Below are 22,313 nucleotides of genomic sequence, written 5' to 3' on the forward strand. Positions count from 1 at the left end.
TTGCGGACATGCTACTTTGGTGAGCCGTCATGCGCTAGCGGTGGCGGATACCTTCTCGGATACCGTCTTGAAAAAAAAAACCTTTCGAAGGTCACGTCTTCTTTCGTTTATTCACTAAACACGGTTGCAACTACAAACAAAAGGAAGGATGAATCTCTGAATTCACAACTTCCTCCCAAAAAAGTGAAATATAAAACTGTCACTAAACGTGGGAAAAATGGAAGAAAGGACGCGCTTTCTTCCAAGGGTGAAATCGTGAAATGGTTAATGTTGATATTTGCATCGAACTGATTTCTCCCAGAGTTTATGAATGGAGAGTTGCGCGAAGAGTGAAACCAAATCTACCTATCGAACTGTCAAACCGTCTACCTATCGAACAGACCAGCAAAACAGATAGGGGCTATTTTCGAAGACGAAGAAGAACAACCATTCAAAGAAGTCTCTTCGCGCAACTCTCCATTCATAGACTCTGATTTCTCCATACAAGCTTTAAGCTCCCCTTAGCGTTGACGGCTTATGGGGTCCAAATGAATGCATTTAGTGGGTGTAACTTGACATTTTTGTAGTTCGGCCCATGTTGTAACACTAGAAATTAGTTACGAACGAAGATCGCACCATGGCCATTGCCCATATACAGGCGTATCATTAGGACATAAGGAAGGTGATATCTACAAACCATAACTCATGCGAACTAGTGGTATTAGCTAAGTGTTTCATATTTATTTTCCTGAGTGGAAAATACATTCAATTGTTACATTTTTACGAGAAATGGACAAGAACCTAAATAGTAGATGAACCTAAAGATATAGAAACAAAATCAAACCTCTTCAATCGCGTCTCTTCTTGCGGTCCTTGTCGCGATTGCTGCTACCGGCCATGGCGTCCTCCTTGCGCTTCGGAGCCTTCTTGGCCATGTTCAAGAACTGATCCAAACCGAACGGATCCTCCTCCTTCTCAAACTGCACCGGTCCCTGGCGGGCTGCCTGTGCCGAACGGTCCGTTCCGCTGAACTCCTTATCCGGTACGAATCGCTGGGTGTTCATAATCTGATCCAAGTCCGCACCATAGTTATCGTTATCCAGTGCCTTGCTCGGCCGGTACAGATGCGTTCCCAGGGTTCCAGCATCGCGCCACGGTTTGTCGTACACGTTGTACGCCTCGTCATCCCCGTAGCCGGAGTCCATACCTGAAAGAGAAATCATTGACGATTTTAGGGCTGATGACAACTTAAGTTTGATTCCACATAGAATATAATCAGACAATTCTCTAAGATTATTTTTGGGAATTCCTCGTGACATTAAGGCTCAAGAATCTATCATTCAATCATTAGCAATTATCAAAAATGAAAAGCCAGTTTTTTCGTTCAAAGATATGCTTATGAAAAATTATAACTGCATTTCAGATAGCAAGAGCAATGCAATGATAGATTTTCACAAACATTGCTTCGGTTTTGAGCAAAAAAACTGGTTTTGAAAATTTTGTGGAACGATGATGGTTATTTTCCTCTTAAGTATTAATTCTATAGTATTACTGTTGTTTTTTTTCATGATTTTCTTTCAGATAGTACTTCGGAGATTTCTTCAGGATTTCATTTAATGATTTATTACGGGCTTCCTCAAGAATTCTTCACAAAAGTTCGTTTTAGATATTTTAAAGCAGGGCTGCCCAACGTACGGCCCGCGGGCCGCATCCGGCCCGCGACCTCATTTTGTGCGGCCCGCGGAGGGATCGAAGATTCTTCTCATATTTGGCCCGTTGACTATTGTATCAATCCGATGTTAGAATATATCAAGACTATTTAACTTCCAATTTAGTTTGTACCTTATATTTTAGCTTGGTAATTATTTAAACTGCTTTGTTTTATTATTAATTCTTTGAAGATACTCAATTTTATGAATGATTCAAATTCTAAATCTCAAATTCTGGGTCGACAATGTATCAACCATGACTTCCGTTAACATTAATTGCAGCCTGAACAAATCTTATGGACAAAAGGCTAAATTCGGTTCTGTTATGCCCTATGGCGCCCGAGCCTGCCAAATAAACGAGATAAGTGAAAAAAAGGCTAAATGTTATACATTATTTAACTGAATCATAGGCTTCTTGGAAATAAATTTTACCAACACCTGGGAGTAAATCACACAGAATCTCTCACAGGATTATAAAAAATACAGGCTTTCAACAAAATGTTGAACAGGATTTGTTAAAAATTCTGCAAACAACTTTCACGTATAATATTATGTATCCGGTAGAAATCAAGACCAACATTTATTTCTCGGGCCCCGTGCGCCGCAGGTAATATGTGAATAGTGCGCTGTGTTCATAAAAATCGCAGGAATGCAGCGCCACACGGCAGACAATTAATCGATCCATAAAAAAATATAAAATTTCCATAAAAAATGCAAAATTTGCCAGTAAAGAAACAAGGGTAAAATCAACAGAAAAGTTAAAAATTTCCATAAAAAAATAAAAAAAAGCATAGAAAAAACAAAATTTTCCATAAAAAAAAAATTTGAGCAATAAATAGATTCAAAAGTGCAGTAGAATCGACAATAATCTCACTAAAAAATATCAAATTTTCCATTTAAAAACCTCAAAATGTCCCTATTTTCTTCACAAAAAGCAATAAATAATTATAAATTATCCACAAAAAGAGCCAAAATTTGCAATAAATAAATAATAATTCGCCCACAATAAATCAAAAATATCCATTAAAAAATCAAAGATAGCAATAGCAGTAAATGCAAAGTTGCAATAAACAAACCCAACTGAGCAATTCAAAATGACAATCAATACATGACAATTTTGTAGAAAATTCCAATATTTAAGTAAAACTTTCCATAAAAATAACGTAATTTTCCAATAATGAGTAATAATGTGTATAATGGATTTCATAAATTTTCAGTCAAACTGAAGCATTGTTTTCACAATTGGAGCTAGTTAGTCGTCGTACATACAGTATTGGACAAAACATTTGCAACTTTTTCGATTTTCCATACAAAATGACCAACTTTGATAAACTATGTCTCAGTTATTAATGGTCCGATTTGAATGAAATTTTCACAGAATATCAGGCATAACTTGAACTTTAACATATATGTTTGAGTGATTTTTCCAATCACAAGTTGAAAAGCAGTAACGGTTATACTAAAGTGAATTTTTTGACGATTTTTCATAATTGACATAACTTAACATATTTAAGGAATAGCTTCATCGTATGTTCAGCAAAGTTGTAAATTTTGACGAAATGAATAAGTTTGCTGAAGACAGTTTTTGTGTAAGGCTATCAGATTTTGAGATAAAAAGTTTTGATTTTTCGTCGAAAATTATACTTTAGTCAAATCGTTATTACTTATAAACTCGTGATTGGAAAAATTATTCAAAAATATATGTTAAAATTCAAGTTACATCTGATGTTCTGTAAAAGTTTCATTCGAATCGGTCCATAAATAACTGAGATATAACTTACCAAAGTTGGTCATTTTGTATGGAAAATCGAAAAAGTTGCAAATGTTTTGTCCAATACTGTATGTAGATGTAGAAATTGCATTTTAGAGTTCGATAATTAATTACGTAAGAATTTAGGGGAGGGGAGAGCGGGGAGATTGGCCGGGTTTAAAAAAATATTTCTTGCCATATAGAAAAAAATAATGTTTCATACAAAAAATCATACATGGAGGGGAGGCGAGGTTTCGAAAAATCACAAAAAAATGTTTTTTAATACACCCGATCGTTAGGCGCTACAATTTTACTTATTTCGGCAAAGTTGAAATGAAACATGGAACATGGGATATCTAATCTTCCAATATTAGGAACACTTATGTCACTGCTTGGGTTATGTCCAACTACATTGATGGTAGAAGCTTATGCTCTCATGCCCCACCAGCCAGGGAACTGGTGTTTACAAACTAAGCAACAGTAAAGTAACTGCCCACAGCAGTTGCAGAAATGTGTATACTTCGTTTGATGAGTTTTTTCCTAAATATTTTTTTTTATTCGCATACGAACATAACGCTTTTTAAAGTATCTTCTAATAGGTTCATTTTTAGATGTAATGGGTTGTCTCAGTACTACAAATATGGTTAAGCATGCTGTAACGCTACTTTTGTACCTCATCACCCACTTCATGTTTTATTTCAACTTTGCCGAAATAATTAAAATTGTAACGCCTAACGATAAGGTGTATTAAAAAACATTTTTTTTTTGTGATTTTTCGAAGCCTCGCCTCCCCTCCATGTATGATTTTTTGTATGAAACATTAATTTATTCTATATGGCAAGCAATTGTTTTTTTCAAACCCGGCCAATCTCCCCACTCTCCTCTCCCCTAAATTCTTACGTAATTAATTATCGAACTCTAAAATGGAATTACTACATTTACATACGACGACTAATTAGCTCCAATTGTGAAAACAATGCTTCAGTTTGACTGAAAATTTATGAAATCCATTACACACATTATTACTCATTATTGGAAAATTACGTTATTTTTATGGAAAGTTTTACTTAAATATTGGAATTTTCTACAACATTTTCATGTATTGATTGTCATTTTGAATTGCTCAGTTGGGTTTGTTTATTGCAACTTTGCATTTACTGCTATTGCTATCTTTGATTTTTTGAATGGAAATTTTTGATTTATTGTGGGCGAATTATTATTTATTTATTGCAAATTTTGGCTTTTTTTTGTGGAAAATTTATAATTATTTATTGCTTTTTGTGAAGAAAATAGGGACATTTTGAGGTTTTTAAATGGAAAATTCGATATTTTTTAGTGATATTATTGTCGATTCTACTGCACTTTTGAATCTATTTATTGCTCAAAATTTTTTTATTTATGGAAAATTTTGTTTTTTCTATGCACTTTTTTATTTTTTTATGGAAATTTTTAACTTTTCTGTTGATTTTACCCTTGTTTCTTTACTGGCAAATTTTGCATTTTTTATGGAAATTTTATATTTTTTTATGGGACGTTAATATTTTAGCCGCGCCACACTAAAAAACTGATTTCAAAATGCGGTGAGTTGAGGCGCGTCGCGAGTCTCACTGGCGCGATCTGGTTTGGTGGCGGTGCGACAACATTGGCAAGATTTTCACTGAATTTTGTTCAGCGATCCATAGACTTCTCGACAGAATTTTCATCGCATTCAACACATAATTTTCAAAAATTCTGGGCAAAATTACAATATTACGCTATGTAATACTTTGCCAGAACCCTAAACAAATTTACAATACAATTTTGAATAGGTTTTAATAAATACTTTTTAGCATTCTCAAAGATTTGTAGGTTGCATTCTAAAATAACTATTGAGTGAGATTCTAAAGGAGTCCTAGGCATGATTCTTGTGAAATCCCGGACATTCTGCTAACAATACTAGGTCACATTCTAGCAGAATTCAGATTATGATTTTTATAAAATCCAGAGTATTCTCACAGGAACCAAAATTTCTGAGGTAGATTCATCAAAATATTCTGGACTAGATTGTTCTAACATTTTTGAAAGGACTTTCATAATATCCAGCAGAACGCTTTGCAGTAATAATCTTTTATTCGATTTCTTCAAGTTAATTTTATTTCATTCTCTGATTTTTGTCAGATTTTATGAACTTTATTTACTAACTTTTGTCAGATTTCATGCAAATATTTGTGTGTTTATAAATGTGGCCCGCGACACAAAATTGTTTCTGCGATTTGGCCCGCGGTTCAAAAAGGTTGGGCAGGCCTGTTTTAAAGGATTCAATCTAAAATTCTTCCAAAGATTACTTCAGAATGTTTCCGAGAAAGTTGTAAGTATTCCAGAAATCTATCCTGTGATTCTTCCGTTGATTTGCCTACGGTTTCTGCCAAGATTCCAAAATTAGAATATCTTCAAGAATTCAACCAATAATTTCTCCATTTATTAGAATGTCCTACAAAAGTGTCGTTCTCTAACCTATACTAGCAGTGAAAAACTGAGCTTAATACTGAATTACGCGGAATTTGAGGTGAAGATGCACTGTGTCCCATTTCTACGTAGCAAGTTAGTACAAATCAAACGATTAAATATATTGTTAAATAGGATGGAGCTGATGAATGCTAGCTAGTGTTAACAGCAAGGGCGCAAACAATTTGTAGCATTTCCAACTTGTCGGAATACTAAATGGCGAGATGCCAGCTCTTGGAATTTGAAGCAATCTCGTGCTTAATTGAGAACTTGTCCAGGCTGATTAATAGTGATAAAATATCTCAGAATAATATTGTTATATTCAATTATGTTTTTCGGCTACGCAGTCTTAATTTTTACAACGGCTTATTTATTTGCCCGACGTTTCGACACGGGAATTGTGTCTTCCTCAGGGGGTAAATATTGTTGTCGTTTGTAGTCTTATGTTTTGTTTCACTTTAACTGTCAGGTCGGGATATTTTGGGTACATGACTTAGCAAAAATAATTATCTTATTAACACAGCTTGTACTAGCAATGGCGCAATTTCTCTTCTTTACTATATTGTTTATATTTATCTCGGGACAAACTAATATTCTAAACACTTCAAATTAAATTAATTAAGGCCGCACGGGACGTCATCATAATCACCCTATCCATTTCAAGAAGCAAATCCCAAGAACCACTCCATATATCGATGCGAAAATGTATCACTACGATTCTGTATATGTAGTGCACAACTCGATAAATTTTCAGCTTCATCGGTTCACTAAAACTCGAGATTTGCTTTCACAAAGTTTTGATGATTATTGTTAGAGTGAGACGAAAGATAGGGAAAATAACACGGTCTCCCGTGTCCCCTTAACTCATTACGTGGTAAAGATGGACAAATTATGAAAAAAAAAATCCACCTAATTTTGTATGATGTATTTTCCATATAATATACGTGCAAAAATTCAATGCAAACTATAACTTCAATATGGCTCTAGTGGGACCCTTTCCGACTTTAAATCAACTTTAATTGTACATACACAGTAATGCTAGCTTTATATACACCGTTTAACGGGAAACGGGGCAGTATGAACACCCTAAGGGGCCGTCCATAAATGACGTAGTCTTTTTCACTGATTTTTTACACCCCCTCCCCCCTCGTAGCATTCTTATCTAGCATTAAATTAAATTCTTATCTAGCATGAGCCCTAGATACTTAACTTCATCTGACCAATTTATTGGAACCTCTCTCATCGTGACAACATGTCTACTTGAAGGTTTCAAATAAAGAGCTTTTGGTTTATGTGGGAATATTATTAGTTGAGTTTTGGAAGCATTAGGAGAAATCTTCCATTTTTGCAAGTATGAAGAAAAAATATCCAAACTTTTTTGCAATCGACTACAGATGACACGCAAGCTTCGTCCTTTGGCGGAGAGGCCTGTGTCATCCGCAAACAGGGATTTTTGACATCCCTGAGGTAACTCAGGTAAGTCAGATGTGAAAATATTGTATAATATTGGTCCCAAAATGCTGCTTTGGGGAACACCAGCTCTTACAGGAAGTCTTTCAGACCTGGAGTTCTGATAATAAACCTGAAGTGTACGATTTGACACATAACTTTGAATTATTCTAACAATGTATGTTGGAAAATTAAAGCTTTTTTTTATTTTACAATCAAACCTTCATGCCAAACACTGTCGAATGCGTTTTCTATGTCTAGAAGAGCAAGAATAGCCTTCAGATTTGTTGGAACGGATTAAATTTGTTACACGTAAAAGTTGATGAGTAGTCGAATGTCCATGGCGGAATCCGAACTGTTCATTGGCAAAAATTGAATTTTCATTGATGTGGGCCATCATTCTGTTCAAAATGACCTTTTCAAAAAGTTTACTGATGGAGGAAAGCAAACTGATTGGACGATAGCTAGAAGCTTCTGCAGGATTTTTGTCTGGTTTTAAAATTGGAACAACTTAGCATTTTTCCATTTGTCAGGAAAATATGCTAATTGAAACATTTGTTAAATATATCAAATAAAAATGATAAGCTACTTTCTGGAAGTTTCTTGATGAGGATGTAGAAAATTCCATCATCGCCAGGAGCTTTCATGTTTTTGAATTTTTTAATAATAGTTCTCACTTCTTCCAAATCAGTCGCCCAGGAATTTTCGAAAACGTTCTCTTGATTGAGAATATTTTTGAAGTCCTGAGTAACTTGATTTTCAATTGGGCCAGTAAGTCCTAAATTAAAATTATGCGCACTTTCAAACTGCATAGCAAGTTTTTGAGCATTTTCGCAATTAGTTAGTAATAATTTGTTTTCCTCTTTCAATGCCGGTATTGGCTTCTGAGTTTTTTTTTTCAAAATTTTAGATAATTTCCAAAAGGGCTTAGAGGCAGGGTCCAATTGAGAGATCTTATTTTCAAAATTTTTGTTTCTTAATTGTGAAAAACGTTTCTTGATTTCTTTCTGCAAATCTTGCCATAGCATCGCGAGTGCGTTGAAATTGCCTTCTCCTCACGTTTCTAAGACGGATCAAAAGTTTAAGATCATCGTCTATAATCACGGATTCAAATTTTACTTCACATTTTGGAATTGCAATACTCCTGGCTTCAACAATGGAATTTGTTAAAGTTTCAAGAGCATTGTCAATATTATATATTGTTTGTAAAGGAATATTAACATCAAGATAAGAGTCAATAAATGTTTCATATTTATTCCAGTCGGCTCGAAAATAATTGAAAGTGGAGTTGATAGGATTGAGAATCGCTTCTTGGGATATTTGAAATGTAACAGGGACATGATCAGAATCAAAATCAGCATGAGTAATCAGTTGGCTACAAAGATGACTAGAGTCGGTTAAGACCAAATCAATCGTAGATGGATTTCTAGAAGAGGAAAAACATGTAGGGCTATCAGGGTATTGAATTGAGAAATATCCTGAAGAGCACTCATCAAATAAAATTCTGCCGTTGGAATTACTTTGAGAATTATTCCATGACCGATGTTTGGCATTAAAGTCACCAATGACAAAAAAATTTGACTTATTGCGAGTCAATTTTCGCAAGTCAGTTTGGAGCTTTGCTGTCCAGAGCATTGAAAAGGCAAATAGGCAGCTATGAAAGTATATTTACCAAACTGTGTTTCAACAGAAACACCTAAAGTTTCAAAAACTTTAGTTTCAAATGACGAAAACAGTTGATGTTCTATACGCCTATGAATGATGATTGCAACTCCCCCACATGCCCCATCAAGTCGATCATTACGATAAACAAAAAAGTTAGGATCTCTTTTGAGTTTAGATCCAGGTTTTAAATACGTTTCGGTAATAACTGCTATATGCACGTTATTAACCGTAAGAAAATTAAACAGCTCGTCCTCTTTACCATTCAGAGAACGAGCATTCCAATCTATCTTCTATATAAATAAAAATTGAGTGGTGTTTGTATGTCACGAAATGGCTTGAGAACAGGATATCGGAATTTAAAAATTCTTACATAGTTATGTTCCTGAAGTGTTCCGACGTGTTTGTGTATATAAAAAGCAAAGGATATTTAACTGGAAAGTTGATAAAACAGGAATGAACGGAACCTCCATTTTGCCCAAGACGTTTTTCAACAGCCTACTTGATGGCAAGACGAACCCAAGTAACACAGCTTGCTATATAAAAGTTCAAAATTCACGTTCTAAACATATTCGATTGTATTTTTCTTGTATTATTGACTTAATATCAAGCACTTGTATAGCTAAAAAAGCGCAAAACATGGCGGCATATATAACATCTTGCATAAAGATACACAAACTCATAGAACTAAAATAAATGTGCGATGCACAATTTATTAACGTACTTCCAACATAATTGAAGCAACGGTTGAAATGAGAAAATTTATTAGTTATAATATAGTTTTTTTGTTAGCAATAAATACTCACAAAAGACAAGCATATTTCAACCACTTGCTTTTGTTGGTATCGAGGTCATTTCAAGTGATATGACTTGAAAAATACAATTGTATAACGGCAAGCTATATTAGTTGAAATAGAGTTATTTGCAAGTGATTGAACTTACAGAAAACATTTGTATTTCAAACTTTGTATGTTCATAAGCTAGAACGAACCCAACAACATGCCTAGCATAGTGAACTCTAGAAAATTGTCAAACAAAATGTTTGGAATTTATATGGCTACTGAAACCCAAACGAAAATTTCAAGTGATGAAATCAATGATCCTCATAAATATGTCAAATCACAGAAACGTTGGGCAAATGCGTTATAATCAGCATTGAGAGTCATATTTTCAATGCGGCTTAAGATACATGGTGCAATTTTTCGTTTCACCCTCACATAATGCATGCGACAGTGAAGTAATTAAAAAAAAACCTTCAGAATTATAGTTTTTTTTTCGTAATATTTGATTTGGTTTACAAAGAAAACAATATGGCACGAGCTTACAGTGCCATTGAAAAATATTTAGACAGCTTATATTACCAGCACATATTTATTTTTCAATAAATAGATACTGGTTCATCGTACGATATAAATCCGAAGTAATAAAAATAACTAATAATCGAAAATTGCCCTGTTACATTATATTTATAATAATGTCTCTTATCAAGATCACCGAGGATGCGAATCCATTACCTCAAGTTTTTGCTGCCATAGGTTAATATATTTAGCCAGTAGTGTAGTATGTATTTTCTAACTCTATTAGTCCAGCTTTAATTTGAATATTTGTTATCATAACGCTCTATTTATGTCCTGACAACTATCTAATTCGGCGTTTATAAAAGAGCTTATAATATATAATAATATACCTTATGAGCATGTTTGAAATTTTCTCTCAAATAGGCTATTATTATGTATTACGATTGTTGTTATAACACAAAAATAACTAAATTAGGGCATACTTTACAACGAACCGAAATCAACCATAACATCAAAATAATATTTGTTTGTAAATATTGCAGTTATGTTGACGGACGCAATCATTGCAGTAACTCGTATTTTTTAATGCATTGAGAGCGCGAATAATCAAGCAAGCCATAGATGGATTTGCAGCTTTCAGAAAAAATAAATGAAACTAAACACTTAACAAGGCTGCTGGCGGACTGCTGGGAAATAAATGGACCATAGTGATGCGGCTGCAGAAAAAACATGATTGAAGCTAAGTTCTATCTTTGAATGTGAGACAAACTGAAAAAGTGCGACTAAAGCAAAACACCTGTACCGTCGATGGGGGTGACAATGGGTCTAGGGGGTGAGATTGGGTCAAAACGGAAAAATATGTTTAGTGAAATATTTCAGCTAATAACGCTGATATTACTAAAATTAATAAATCCTATGTTAGGGAACATATTATTACACATAATTCATAACAATATACATTTTTAGAAATAGTCGTTTAAGTTTACTACATCAATAAACTTGCATGTTGAAACTAGATAAAATTTACAACATTAAATTTCTCCTGTACAAAGTATCACGCGTGTACTCCAGCCTCTATCGTTGTATTAGTAGAATGTTGAAAGTCTTTTCATTACACATCACACGTATTTTCCGGAATCTGTTAGATTTTCCCACAAAAAAAAATCATTTTTTTCGGTACGATGCCTAAAACATTGAAAATGGGGGTGAGATTGGGTCAAGCAAGAACGATAGTAAATGAAATTCCAAGTCCACTTTTTTGACATTTTACGGTGCCGGGTGTTCTCTTTTTTCATTAAGATGTGTTTATTCTTTCTATATACAGCATCTCTGAAACATCAAACAAGTCTACTTGAGTATTTCGTGCATTGAATAACAATACAACGCATTTTGACAACTTCTCAAACCAGCAATTGTGTTTCGTGCGCAGCAACATCGTAATTTTTTTTATCAAAAGGGTGTTTTTTTTTCTAAATTTGATTATCTATCAGTGTTTTCATATTATAGGAACATCTCACGGAAGTACAAATCAGTTGGATCGCTGAAATACTGGGATTATGACGTCAACTTCTGCCTGAAATTTATTGATCGTGGAATTTTGCACCGAAATTTAACTATTTGCGAAGGTTTAAAATAATCACTGTTTCAGTACACCTTTGGGGAAACTGAATGGGCTTTATAGCAATGGGGATGAGACTTTGAAGACAATTTGAGGGAAAACCAAGAAAATGTATGTAAACTTGACAATAAATGTTGGGTTTACATATTTTTTCCCATAGCTCTTCAATTTTCTGTATAATTTTTCTTTTAAGTGGGTTTATCATACTTGTGAAACATCTTAGATATCTTTTTGTCTTGTTTGCATCGTTTTTTATCAATATTTTTCAGTTGTGAATGGTTTTGAAATCATATTCTCAAAAACAAGTTATTTTAATTACAGTGACCCAATGTCACCCCCTCTATGGGGTGAGATTGGGTCATTTTTCATTCACTTGTGGTGCCGCTGTGAATAAATATTTGTCTTTAATTTTTTGAACAGTTGTTAATGTACCATCACAGTACATACACACCAAATTTGAAGTTTATTGGAGTTAAATTGCGATAGTTATTCAAAAAATAAATCGCACATGTCCCTTTTTGACCCATTGTCACCCCCAACGACGGTATATCAATTAAATGTCGGGGTTTCCGGAAAAATGTTCACGCTAGCCGTCAAGCAACAGTCACTAGAACTTCCATTCACACTCAGCCTGGTTCAATATGTCAGCATCCAACAGTTCCGGCCAAACGTTAAAACTCCAGCAGGTCATTATTCATTAGAATGCTTCAAAAAGATGCAGAGTGTTCTATCAACTGTGGAGTTTTTACCAGCTGATGATAAGCTTCAATTGTGACCGCAAGATCGTTTATGAAGTGAACATTGGAAGACGGGAGTAAACAACAATTGCGAAGGTCGAAAAGAAAAAATCGGTCATGACAATGTAGCTTCAAGATGATGTTTGGATTTTGCTGACAACTATTTTTAAATACATCTCTAGAGCTTATTTGTGATTAATATTTAGAAGAAAGAATACAAAACAAATGAAGTTATATAAACGTTCAAGAAGCTTTAATTTTACGTAGATAGCTTGTCAATCTTTGATTCAATGTTTGGACATATTATGTTTTGAGAATACTAATTTAAGACTTAACCATCACACAAGCTGCCACGGTATTCGCATATAATACACTTATACAACATCATTTACTATCTGTTGAATAGAAAAATGTTTTCGGTGTTACTTGGTGTTATAAAATGGGTACTCATAGTACGAACAGGGGAGGAGTTCAAATTTCTTGCTACGATATCGGCAAAGGATTTTCCGTGGGTAGATACATTCGGAATTGAAAGATTCGAACGGCTACCCGACGGATTAAAATTAGTTTGTGAATGAACATGATTATGATCTACCTGATGGGTATGATTCATGATCAAGCGATCGTTAACTGAAAAATGAGTATTGTTCGATATTCTTCTTCTTCTCTTCTTCTTCTTTCTGGCGTTACGTCCCCACTGGGACAGAGCCTGCTTCTCAGCTTAGTGTTCTTATGAGCACTTCCACAGTTATTAACTGAGAGCTTACTTTGCCAATGACCATTTTTGCATGCGTATATTGTGTGGCAGGTACGAAGATACTCTATGCCCTGGGAAGTCGAGAAAATTTCCAACCCGAAAAGATCCTCGACTGGTGGGATTCGAACCCACGACCCTCAGCTTGGTCTTGCTGAATAGCTGCGCGTTTACCGCTACGGCCATCTGTTCGATATTCTACCAGGGAAATTCCGGAAACGACCGTTATCGTAACGGATATTATCTTTCATCTGCCTGGCACGAGCCTCAACGACTCTTTTGCGTGAAGGGCAATTCCAAAAATTGGACTTATGATTAGCCCCGCAATTAGAGCATATGAACTTGGTGGTATCTTCCTTCACTGGACAGACGTCCTTGGTGTGAGAAGAACCTCCGCAAATCATGCATTTAGCATCCATGCGACAATTTTTTGAACCATGACCCCACTTTTGGCACCGACGGCACTGAGTGGGGTTTTGGTAATTTCCTCCAGGTTTCTGGAAATGTTCCCATGTCACACGGACATCAAACAAAAGTTTTGCTTTTTCTAAAGCTTTAATATTATTTAGTTCTTTTTTGTTAAAGTGAACTAAATAAAATTCTTGAGAAAGCCCTTTCCGAACAATGCCAGATTGGGTTCTCTTTTTCATAATGATTACTTGGACTGGGGAAAATCCAAGTAAATCAATTATTCCATTTTTGATTTCTTCAGGCGAGTTATAGTCACTTGAGACCTTTCAAGACAACCTTGAACAAAGGTTCAGTTTTGTCGTCATAAGTAAAAAAATTGTGCTTCTTCTCTTCAAGATGTTTGAGAAGAAGTTCGTGATCTTTAAGAGTTTCCGGCAAAACGCGACAGTATCCTTTCTTTGCGATTTGGAAGGAAACCTTGATTCCCCTAATGGAGTTCAAGATCTCCTGCCTAAATCCACCAAATTCGGAACAACTGACCACGATAGGCGGCACTCTTTGCTTCCTCACTTGAATCAAAGAGCCTGGGCTAGAGGCTGCTTCGATTTGGTGCTCGGAAAATTTGTCTAGAGCCTCGAACTGATTGCTCATTTCGATACAATTACTCATTTCACCCTTGGAAGAAAGTTCGCAATCCGGGGAAACGTCCTTTCTTCCATTCTTGCCACGTGTAGTGACAGTTTTAAATCCCACTTTTTTGGAAGGAAGTAGTGAATTCAGAGATTCACCCTTCCTTTTGTTTGTTGTTGATACCATGTTTAATTAATAAACGAAAGAAGACGTGACCTTCGAGAGGTTTTTTTTCCCAAGACGGTGTCCAAGAAGGATTACCACCGCTAGCTTTCGCCAACGGGTCCAACGAAAATTCGAAGGCACGGGTCCAAACAAGGATCGTAAAGGGATCAATAGTAGAAAATAGTACTGAAAAGTACTGTTTTAGTAGCACTGAAAAGTACCGTTTTTAATTTCAGCACTGAAAAGTACTGTTTATGTAGCACTGAAAAGTACTGTTTTATTGCTTTAGGTAGTTTTTAAGAAAACTTCCAAGAGCCGAGAGAATTCATGTACGCACAGCACGAAGGTACGATGCGCACTATGTCGAATGTGACTGTTATGCAGTTATGGGCAGTACACAAATATAGAGATTAATTGATATCAAACACTGAAACATCAGGATGATCTAACGATTGATAGCTTGATATCTCGTAACGCTAAAAAATCCTTTGGAAAATAGTTTAAACAAGCATATTTCCAGTTAAAGTTACATAATTTTGATTCCCAATAATTTAATTTGTAGTACTTTTGCTGTTGTTAAAACATAAACAGTTTACAGCTGAAAATGTAGAAAAAAAAGCTGAAAATCTTGCTCGGATTGATAAAGCTAACAGCACTCAGTTAGGGTTCATAAATTTTTATAATATATTGAACAGAATCTTTGTTATATAATAGGCATTTTTTAAATTGTTCATGGTTGAGAAACAGATTTCAGTGAATATGATCAACAAAATAGTTTAATTTGGAATGGATCTTCGTCATTATTCTCTAAATTCAAATCTATTCAGGAAACAGTGGCCAGATAGATAAAAAATAACAATTGTAATATTTGGAATATTTCAAAAATTAGCTATTTTTATGCAACCACCTTTATGAACTGAGTGGAGATCTCCTGCAACATTTAACGCACTGAATATAATTCTTGTTTTACGTGTTTTACTATAATAACGTTAATATTTGCCTAAATAGGCATATTGTATTCTTTTGAAGAATTAAGGCTTCAACAGAAAATATGAATAAAGCCAAAAACAATTGATTCTATGTCTAGTAAATGGTAAAATAATATTTTCCAAGTCGATAAAGCATTGATTTTTACTTAACTTATTAAGCTTTCAATTTGTTCGTTTATAAATAAAATAGTTTAGACATGAATACAATATAATATTCACATAACTATATAAAGATTCATAAAATCTGTTTGATTGTATTTATCAGGAAAATTGAGATTTCTTAGAAGTTTTCAACCTGTTTTGGAGTTAAATCAACATTTCATAACCCAATTTTGAAAAATCGGACAAAGAAAATTGATAGAAAATAAATCTGTTTGTCAGTTTTTTCAGTGCTACTCTTTTTACCAAAATTATTCAAAAAGCTAAGTCCACTAGTTGGGATCGCTCCCTCCCCCTCGTCACACATCGTCACAAATCCGTGAATACCCCCCTCCCCCCTAAAATGCTACGTCATTTATGGACGACCCCTAAGAAAGTTGTCGATTTTGACTGACAAGGCATAAATATAATACTTTTTTTCATTTTAGAGCACATGAGTACAGTCGAATTTCGTTCGTTGCACTATCTTTAGATGGGCTTCGTTTTAATTGGGCTCCCGTTAAGTGGGCTATAGCCCACCTAAAACGAAGTCAAACGTCATTTTCTGACATAAGACGCAATTTATCAATGTTGGTAGTTCTGAGTTTCTTTTGTTCTTGGTTGTTTGACAGCTCAATACTCAGCCCGGTTAGTGAAAGTCTTTCACTAAGTGGGCTACAGGCTTAGTGCAACGAACGAAAGTTGACTGTATTTGGTAAACGTTATTGCATAAGAGCCAGTTCGCGAGAACCGCAACCCCCTTTCCAAGGGAAGTTGTATTGATGTTCTTCGATCAGGCTGAAATTTTCAGGGATTGTTTTTCTATATAAAAGAAGATGTTTTGCAAAATTTTTGATTGTTATATTAGGGGGAAGTGGGACAAAATGACCCCCAATGATTTCATGTCACTAAACTTGCAAAATCACAAAAAACTGATATAACTTTAGTAAAAGTGCACGGATTAAGTTGAAATTTGTCATGATTACTCTACGTTATATAAACTTCAAGTTTGGTATGGTATATGGATTTTAAAAGTACTTCAAATCGAAAAAATGAGTTTTTCATAAAAATTTTAGTGATTTTCAAATCGATATTTTTCTTGCCAACCGAACTAGGTCAAAAATCTAAATATGACGTTTTGTAGGGCAACTCATGGGCTTTCATTTGAGGTGTAATCCAAATATGCCGTTTCAAAAATTTTCGAAAAAAAAATTTTTCGGGATAATGTTTGAATTTGAGCCATTTTGCGAGTACCAAAACCCCCTTGCATATAGAGTCTGTATTGATTTTCTCCGATCGAACTGAAATTTACAGGAGTAGTTTTTCTATATAAAAGAAAATATTCAAACATAAAGACGCATTTGAAATTACCTTTCGAAACGAACTTTGATGTCAATTTCGCCCATCTTCCCCCCCTGCGGTAACCGGGCCCATTTGAGATTGAGCGTGGCAAGAGGGCGCATTCCAAACTGAGTGTGCAGAAGGGCGATAGTGATAAAGGTTCTTGTGAGAGAGCGTAGCAGAACGGCGAAGCTGATGATAGTCAAACCAGAAGGACGAGGTCAAAAGGCGCAATCGCTGTTGTCAAACTGAAGAAGACCGAGAGGCGCAACAGCTCTAAATTTTGATGAATGGCACATGATTAATTTTATTTATTTTAACATGTTACTCATAATATGCAAATAAATTAAATGTTTTGCTACAAAAGTACCTAATATTGTAAGGATCCATCAAAAATGCACCGTGCGATTTAATCGATCGGAAACATAATATAGAATTAAAATTACATCTGCTAAATTTCAAACCAATTTTACTGAGAATGTATTAGTCTTCTCATTCGCCCTAATTCTGACTCTGTATTGATTTCGTCTATATCATCAACAGGATAAGACTGAAAGAAGGGTGCATCACTATTTTGTGCAAAATTTAACAAGTCATTTGTATTTTTTAGACATGGCGTAAAGAAGGGCGTATCATTTTAGTGTTCAGAATAGTACCTTTTTATTTCGACGAATTTACGTAATATAACTAATTAGATCGGAGACGTATAACATGAAACTACGAACGTCTTTATTCCATTCGGGGTAGCCCCAGTCATCAGAAAATCGTTTTCTTTCCCCTCCTTCGGAAAAACTGAAAACACGGTGCCAGTACTTGTCAAAGTTGACAGGTAATGGCACCATTGCTTTTAAGTTTTGTTGAAGAGCGAAAGAGAAATGGTGCACCTTTCTGAACAATTTATACATTTATACATACACAACAACATACATCACTATGTTTAATAAAAATTGGGCATACATGTGAAAGTATACATTAAAAGTATTGGGCCTTCCTTAGCCGAGCGGTTAGAGTCCGCGGCTACAAAGCAAAGCCATGCTGAAGGTGCCTGGGTTCAAATCCCGGTCGGTCCAGGATCTTTTTGTAATGGAAATTCCCTTGACTTCCCTGGACATAGAGTATCACCGTACCTGCCGCACAATATACGAATGCGAAAATGGTAACTTTGGCAATGAAAGCTCTCAGTTATTAACTGTGGAAGTGCTCAAAAGAACACTAAGCTGAGAAGCAGGCTCTATCCCCGTGAGGACGTTAATGCCAAGAAGAAGATAAAAACAATATTTCAGTTGCGGAACATTCACGTACATTCTTTTAGAAAGATAGCCAGGAATCCCTATACTTCTTGACACTTTCCAAATATCTTTAAGATCGTCCTTATACTAACGAAGATCTATTTCTTACAGTTTGAGTTTATAGAGCTGACCAAGCTTTTTTAGATCACGACAATAGTGACTTTTTAGTAAGCTGTTCGAAAAAAGTGACCAAGTCACTAAAAAGTGATTCGCTACCAGCCCTGCCATATTTCAGAAGATTTCCAACGATTCTTAATGCTTCCGTTGGCATTCAATTTTCAATTGATTCTAGCATCTAGGAAATTGTTAACATCTATAAAACTTCACACCGCACAGAAATAGAAGCAGCAGAAAATGTGATTTGGTCATAACATTTCCGGTCTCCAGTGGCCAAGCAAATCACTAAAACTAGACCAAATTTACCGTCATCTTTTTTTTTTAAAGTTATAAGTATTTGAATGCAGGAAAAGTTTTGCCTATCCCCCCTAGAGTCGTTAAAAATTGTGGGAGTTAGCATTAGGATTAACATGCCATGATTTTAAAACTCAGCAAAATTGTAACCCTAATTGGGAGGAGTATTCCGGAAAGCATTCCAGTACAAATCTGTGGAGTAATCACTAGAAGAATTCCTTAAAGTCTCTTCTCTCTTATTAAAATAATGAGCAAGTCCATAAAAAGAGACCTGCTATCAACCCTGGATGCGATTCCCGGAAACCCATCTTACCCTTGGAAGTGTTGAACAGCCGCTGATCGAACTGCGCCTCGCCTCCGACCGAAGACTTGGCCGGCATTCCCAGCGCAATCTGTTCGGAAATGTCGCGCTCCCGTTCCCGTTGGAGCTTGGACCGCTTGTCGGGAGCCGCCCTGGCCAGATTCCTGTCCCGAGCGCGCTCTCGATGGCGCTCAGCTCGAATCTCATCCCGTTCCCGTAAATCGGCGGGAATGAGGCTTGGATCACCACCAGCGCTTCCACTTCCGCCGGCCATTTCCCCTGGATGACGAATTCCGGCACGTTCCTCACGGGCACGCTGGGCCATCTGCCGCAGCATGTCTTCCTTCTTCTCCTTCTCCTTCTGGGCCAATTTCTTCTCCAGTTGGGCACGAGCTTCGACCGCCTCCCGAGCTTTACGATCGGCTATGTACAGAGCTTCGGCCATCTTTGCGAACTTCTCGTTGATGTGGACCTGCTGAAGGCCCCGACCATCGGCGGCTAGACGTTTGTCCAGCGGAATCGTGTAACCCTTGGCGTTCTTCCAGTTGGAAATGCATGGGGGAACCTTCCATTCGCGTTGTTCCTTGACCGTTACCTTCCTGGTTGGGGAGTGCAGAACTGGAGCAGGGGGCGACGGAGGCCCTCGTGGAATCTTCTTATTGATACGGAACCGCGGTGGTTCCATCGGATCGACCTGAGCTTCCACCATCCGGATAACCCGCTGCTTGGCCCCGGAATTGAAGGCATCCCCTTGCTGTGAAGGTGTGTATCGAATGTATTGAGCTGGGGCTTGCTTCTCCGCAGCCCTCACCGGCATGGCGGACACTATCTTCTGATTGGTTAGCTTTTCCAGGGCCTTTCGGGTGTTCTCCGTGATTTCATCAATTGCTTCCTGGTCTGGCATTCGCAACTCCTCCGCATCCTCGGCCAGAACTTCCGCCGGCAGCAGCTGATTGATATTGGAATACACGATCTTGTCCTTGGAGTGGCCCTGCCTGGCAATGGCATCATACTTGACCTTGCCACTCTGATCCAGCTGGACGGCCAAAGCATTCGATTTTTTGTTCGCATTTCCGGGAGCGCCCAACCCGAGCGGATACTGCGCAACGTGAATCTCCGGGAAGGCACCACCATCCCCGAAATCAGCCTCCGTCCGGGGAACCCACCCTTTCCGTTGACCATAAGGCGGAGCAGCTATCTTGGCACTAACCAGGGCACCCATCGAAGGAGTTCCTTTGGCGACATGTTTACGTTCGTCGTCGCGATCCCAGATGGGATTCGCCGGAGCTGGGAGGATACTGGACAGCGACATTTTCTGTCGCCTTTAAACTTCACGCACTGCAATCCACTTATTCCGAGAAGACGACGGAAGATCGAAATAACTCTCGCGACGCAGAACCACTTTTTCTTTTGTGTGCCAAATGGAGGAAAAGAAAATGTCGATCGACTGACTTCGTGTGATTGATTTTGACAGCTTTGTGTTTTCGACTTGCGTGGGTTCGGCCGTTGTACCGACAAGTCCAACGGACGGAACAAATAGGGTCGGGCTCCCCGTCGAATTCAATTGAAATGTTTCAAGAGTTACACTGCCGTGAACACTCAGAAATCAAGACTAACAATTCAAAAGGCCTCATCTCCAAAAAGTAAACAATGAGAAAAATGCAATCTTGTTTTGTCGAATAATAAATCAAATTTAAATTATGAATTTAAGCAATGTATGTTGTTTTATCGTTCAGAAAGTCGATGGATAAACTGATTTATAGCTATGAATATTCATTACTATCATTTTAGCAAAAAATCCTGCTAAAAAAACGAGTCAAAGGAAATGAGGCTTTTATTTCACCAAAAGCTGTGCAGCCCTTTTCATTTGTGCCCATAGACGCCGGCCGACGCTGATGAAGCCTGATGGAATCTGAGGCGGACAGGGCTGGGAGAAATGACCAGGACACGGGTTCTAACAATAACGAACAAGTTTATTAACAGGAAACGGTCTGTACACTTCGGTGTCTTGATGTGGAATGGGGTTGAAAAAAATGTGCGGACGCTCACGTCAGTAAACCAACGGCTACTACGTTTACACCCCCTCTCGTTGGGACACTCCTAGCTTCTTCCGAAGTTCCTCAAATCGTCCAACGTCCAAGGCCTTTGTGAAGAAGTCAGCTAGTTGGTTTACGCTCGCAATCGGTTCGACTAGCAACTTCCCAGCAGCAACAAGATCTCGCAGAAAATGATGCTTGATGTCTATATGCTTCACTCTCTTGCTCTCTACGTTCTTGGCCATACCGATACATCCACGGTTGTCTTCGAATATGGTCACTGGTTCGATCGTCTTCTTATCTAAATCACCGAGGATTCCGGCCAGCCATACTGCTTCCGATGCTGCAGCACTCAATGCCACATACTCTGCTTCACTTGACGAATTGGCCACCGTCGTCTGCTTCTTGCTTGACCATACAACCGTCGAATCCGCGAATCCGATCAGGGGTAGCGCTCGGTCATCTCGGTAAAACGTAAGGCAATGGTTCATCCTTCCTTTTAGGTAACGCACCACTCGTTTGAGTGCGGTCCAGTGCTGCTGTCCGGGTTGGGATTGGAACCTCCCAAGGTACCCGACTGGAAAACAGATGTCCGAACGCGTGGACACCATCACGTACATCAGGCTCCCCAAAAGTTCACGGTACGGTTCGTCAAAGGCTTCGGTTACTTAACGATCGAGCTGCAAACCCTTCTCCATCGGGGTCCTTGTAGGGTTGCACTGCGACATGCCGAACTTCTGGAAGATTTTCTCCAGACTATTTTCTTGAGATAACGTCATCTTTCCGCTTAACCGATTGTACCGTATTTTCTTGCTGAAGAAATGGTCAAGCTCCCCACAGTCAGTCATGGCGAACATCCGGGACAGTTCGCGCTTCAGCTTCAAGATCGTCGACAATTTCATGCCCGCAATGAGGAGATCATCAACATACAGTACGACGAACACGGCATCTTCCCCCCTCTCGTCGGTACGGGTGTATAGGCAATAATCGTGCTTGGAACGAACAAAGCCTAATTTCAGGAGCGCTTGATTGAATTTCTCGTTCCAACATCTAGGGGATTGCTTCAGTCCGTATAACGATTTCTTCAGACGGCATACCTTGCCTGGTCGCGCTGGCAAACCATCTGGAACCGCCATGTATATTTCTTCTTGAAGTTCTCCGT

The 22,313-nt window shown here is 37.4% G+C and overlaps 1 protein-coding gene across 1 annotated transcript; it reads right to left on the minus strand.

Moving 5' to 3' along the window:
• Positions 1–692: 692 nt before the first annotated feature.
• LOC5564605 (puff-specific protein Bx42) lies at positions 693–20,601 on the minus strand. Its single transcript, XM_001648903.2, has 2 exons — positions 19,128–20,601; positions 693–1,186 (listed from the first exon to the last, which is right to left on the minus strand). The coding sequence occupies exons 1-2, from the start codon at positions 20,425–20,427 to the stop codon at positions 828–830; spliced, it is 1,659 nt and encodes a 552-aa protein (XP_001648953.1). The 5' UTR covers positions 20,428–20,601; the 3' UTR covers positions 693–827.
• Between the last annotated feature and the right edge of the window lie 1,712 nt (positions 20,602–22,313).

The sequence above is a fragment of the Aedes aegypti genome, chromosome 1, assembly GCF_002204515.2.
Source record: "Aedes aegypti strain LVP_AGWG chromosome 1, AaegL5.0 Primary Assembly, whole genome shotgun sequence".
Classification (NCBI taxonomy): Eukaryota; Metazoa; Arthropoda; class Insecta; order Diptera; family Culicidae; genus Aedes; species Aedes aegypti.

What these genes read in the sequence shown, in the direction of transcription:
- LOC5564605 (XM_001648903.2), bottom strand. Translation starts at nt 20,427, where the DNA reads ATGTCGCTGTCCAGTATCCTCCCAGCTCCGGCGAATCCCATCTGGGAT. An exon ending in GCTGTTCAACACTTCCAAGG is followed by an intron (nt 1,187 to 19,127) that starts GTAAGATGGGTT and finishes TTTCTCTTTCAG; the next exon opens with GTATGGACTCCGGCTACGGG.